Here is a 3,705-nt window from a genome sequence, read left to right as displayed (position 1 = left end):
TCCCTAAGAAACAACCAGAACACCCTAGCAACCACTTAGAAAGTCCCTAAGAAACGACCAGAACCCTAACAACCACTTAGAAATTCCCTAAGAATCAACCAGAACACCCTAGTAACCGCATAGCATGCCCTAAGAAACAACCAGAACACCCTAGCAACCACTTAGAAATTCCCTAAGAAACAACCAGAACACCCTAGTAACCGCATAGAAATTCCCTAAGAAACAACCAGAACACCCTAGCAACCATTTAGAAATTCCCTAAGAAACAACCAGAACACCGCAGTAACCGCATAGCAACACCCTAAGAAACAACCAGAACACTCTTGCAACCACTTAGAAAGTCCCTAAGAAACAACCAGAACACCCTAGCAACCGCATAGCAACGCCCTAAGAAACAACCAGAACACCCTAGTAACCGCATAGCAACGCCATAAGAAACAACCAGAACACCCTAGTAACCGCATAGAAATTCCCTAAGAAACAACCAGAACACCCTAGTAACCGCATAGCAACGCCCTTAGAAACAACCAGAACACCCTAGCAACCGCATAAAAATTCCCTAAGAAACAACCAGAACACCCTAGTAACCGCATAGCAACGCCCTAAGAACACACAAGCCACACTGACATCGTGGCAGCAGGCAAACACCACTCACATTTTCTTCACAAGATGTACAAATATAATTTCTTAATGTTTTCAATCTTCCTTCCTGTAGATAAGTGTTTGAAGTGGCGGACGCTGCCATTTCAGATGGATGCCGTGGACAAACGGTACCCAGACAGCTGGGTGTGTCTCATGAACCCAGACGGAACCCAGGACAGGTTGGGAAATTAGATGCCAGAAGCAATCTAGCAGTTCAAGAATTTTTTTTTTTTTTTTTTTTACTTATTCCTTTGTTTGTTATTGATCTGTTCTGGTAGGTGTGATGCGGCTGAGCAGAAGCAGAATTTGCCCATTGGCGTTTTGAAAAAGGACATCAAGTCATCAGACGACAAACAGAAAGATCTGTCTGAGAAAATCCGTCAGCAGCAAGAAAAACTGGAGACCATGCAGGTCTGTCCATCATCTCAGCTCTCTTCTGAGCCTTTCTGTGTTCATTTTGTGTAAATTAATGTTTCGTTTTTCCTCATTCAGAAAAGCACAACAATAAAATCAGCAGCAGATATAAAACGGCTCCCTCTCGATGTCAGTACAAAACCTGCAGAAGAGCGCACGCCTCCGGTACAGTGTCTGCATCTGGATGCATGTGGATAAATCTCACAAAAAATAACTAGGTTATATTTCACCCCAAAATCAAGAGGAAAAATCTGAATTATTTGTATCGCAATTAAAGGGATAGTTGAATGAAAATTCTGTAATTTATTCACCCTCATGTCGTTCCAAACTTATAAGACTTTGTTTAATTTTTAAACAAATTAAGCACATTTTCTGGCCAAATTCTCAATGCCATAATGCATCTGGACTTTTAAACTTTTCATAATACTGATTTCTTTTTAAACCATGACGTATAAATACTTAATTTATATAATATATATTGTGTTCACATTACAGTATGATAATTAGAGGGGACAATATGCTTAACTTTAATGAAGATAATGGTCCTAAAAGCAGGCTTATTTTTCTTAATGCAAACTATATTTTCTCAGATTTTGGTTATTTTCTTTTCTTTTTTTCTTTTTTTTTTGAAGAAGGTAAATGTGACCTAGACATGTTTTTGTTTTTATTAAACATATTTTGTATAATAAAATAAATGAACATAAATATTTTTAACCTAATTATCCTCCCTAATAGCCGACCCGCTCATCTCAGCGAGCAGCGCCCCGCCCACGATCCCCACCTCTCCCCGCAGTGGTCAGAAAAGCTGTCAGTCAGCCACAGATAGCAAAAACTCCTCCCCCTAAAGCAACGCCTCCTTCACGACCAACCCGGACCCCACCAGCTCCTCCCCCTCCGTCCAAAGCGAAATCATCACCAGCTCCTGCAACGAAGGCAACAAAACCTGCTGCCAAACCTGTAGCCCCGCCCCCACCGCCGCCCACAAAGACACCAGCTCGCAGAAGCGCCACGCAGAGCCGCGCTACTCCAGTAAGTAGTCTTATATACTCAAATATTTGTGACCCTGGAGCACAAAAGCAGTCTTAAGTCGCTGGGGTATATTTGTAGCAATAGCCAAAAATACATTGTATGGGTCAAAATTATCGATTTTTCTTTTATGCCAAAAACCATTAGGATATTAAGTAAAGATCATGTTCCATGAAGATATTTTGTAAATTTCCTACCGTAAATATATCAAAACTTAATTTTTGATTAGTAATATGCATTGCTAAGAACTTCATTTGGACAACTTTAAAGATGATTTTCTCAATATTTAGATTTTTTTGCACCCTCAGATTCCAGATTTTCAAATAGTTGTATCTCGGCCAAATATTGTCCTCTCCTAACAAACCATACATCAATGGAAAGCTTATTTATTCAGCTTTCAGATGTACATTGTCAAAAATTGTCACTTATGACTAGTTTTGTGGTCCAGGGTCACATATGGTGCTTTCACGCTGATCGTGTTTGTGCACACAAAATATCACAACAAACTGATATGTGGTTTTTCTGTTAGCCGCCATCCGCCAAGACTTCTAGCAAACAAACTCCAACCAACAAGAAAGGAAACCTAAAGAAAGATAGAGTCCAGGAAGAGGAGGATGCAGAGGAAGTAGAAAGTGAAGAGGAGGAAGAGGAAGAAGAAGAGGAGGAGGAGGAGGAGGAGGAAGAAGACAGTGCATCAGACGAGGATGAACCTCAACCCAAAAAATCAAAGATGGCGGCATCTGTTCAGGCTCGAGGGAAAGCTGCAGTGGAAAAAAAAACACCAGCTGCAGCAGCAGCTGTCAAACAGACCAACGCCGAGGTAACATTCACACCTCGTTACCAGAGTGAAACTGCGATTAATACACACTTAAAGGAAGTTCAGCCAAAAATGACCTGAAATTGTATTGTATGAGTTTGTTTCTTCATCAGAATAGATGTTTAAAAATGTAGCATTACATCACTTGCTCAGCAATGGATGCTCTGCAGTGAATGGGTGCCGTCAGAATGAGAGTCCAAACAGCTGATAAAAACATCACAATAATCCACAAGTAATCCACAGCACTCCAGTCCATCAGTTAATGTCTTGAGAAGAGAAAAGCTGTGTGTTTGTAAGAAACAAATCCATCATTAAGATGTTTGATTGATGTTCTTCAAACCGTTGCTTCCGGCTTAGGTCCATAATCCATCATTTTCCTTTCTCCAGTGAAAGTGTCACTTTGTCTAAATCAGGAGAAACATTTGCACAGATCAAGCACTGTTTAGAAGCAAAAACAGTCTAAAATGGTTCTTATCAAATATGTTTGTGCATTTAATGTGAGAGGACAACAGGGGAAGGACTTTTTCACTGAAGGAAGTGGTTGGGCCAGAACGGTTTAAAGTGAAAACGCCTTAATAGGGCCTTTCGCACCGCAGGAACCTTTTCATAGTACCAGAACTAATTGTGGAACTACCCACGTTTTGGCGTTTTCGCACCGCCGGAACTGGGTGCGATTTTAGTACCGGACTGCCTTTTTCGAGAACCAAATTAGCTCCTACTCCGGAGCAGGGTCTAACCAGCACAACTGGTACTACCCGTGACGTAAGTAGACATTGATTGGCCAAACGCGTATGAAAACGCCCTCA

General features: G+C 41.1%; 1 protein-coding gene across 1 annotated transcript in view; it reads left to right on the top strand.

Moving 5' to 3' along the window:
• LOC107754332 (MORC family CW-type zinc finger protein 2A-like) overlaps window positions 1-3,705 on the top strand; it is a 19,456-nt gene that overhangs the window by 11,845 nt on the left and 3,906 nt on the right. Inside the window, exons 17-21 of the mRNA XM_016570741.1 lie at window positions 716-821; window positions 921-1,053; window positions 1,135-1,221; window positions 1,792-2,085; window positions 2,612-2,902. Coding sequence (XP_016426227.1) covers window positions 716-821; window positions 921-1,053; window positions 1,135-1,221; window positions 1,792-2,085; window positions 2,612-2,902 — 911 coding nt within the window. The remainder of the gene's footprint in view (window positions 1-715; window positions 822-920; window positions 1,054-1,134; window positions 1,222-1,791; window positions 2,086-2,611; window positions 2,903-3,705) is intronic.

This window comes from Sinocyclocheilus rhinocerous, unplaced genomic scaffold, assembly GCF_001515625.1.
Source record: "Sinocyclocheilus rhinocerous isolate Xijiao unplaced genomic scaffold, SAMN03320098_v1.1 scaffold561, whole genome shotgun sequence".
In the NCBI taxonomy this organism is placed as follows: domain Eukaryota; kingdom Metazoa; phylum Chordata; class Actinopteri; order Cypriniformes; family Cyprinidae; genus Sinocyclocheilus; species Sinocyclocheilus rhinocerous.
This window is presented reverse-complemented; position numbering and strand designations above follow the sequence as displayed.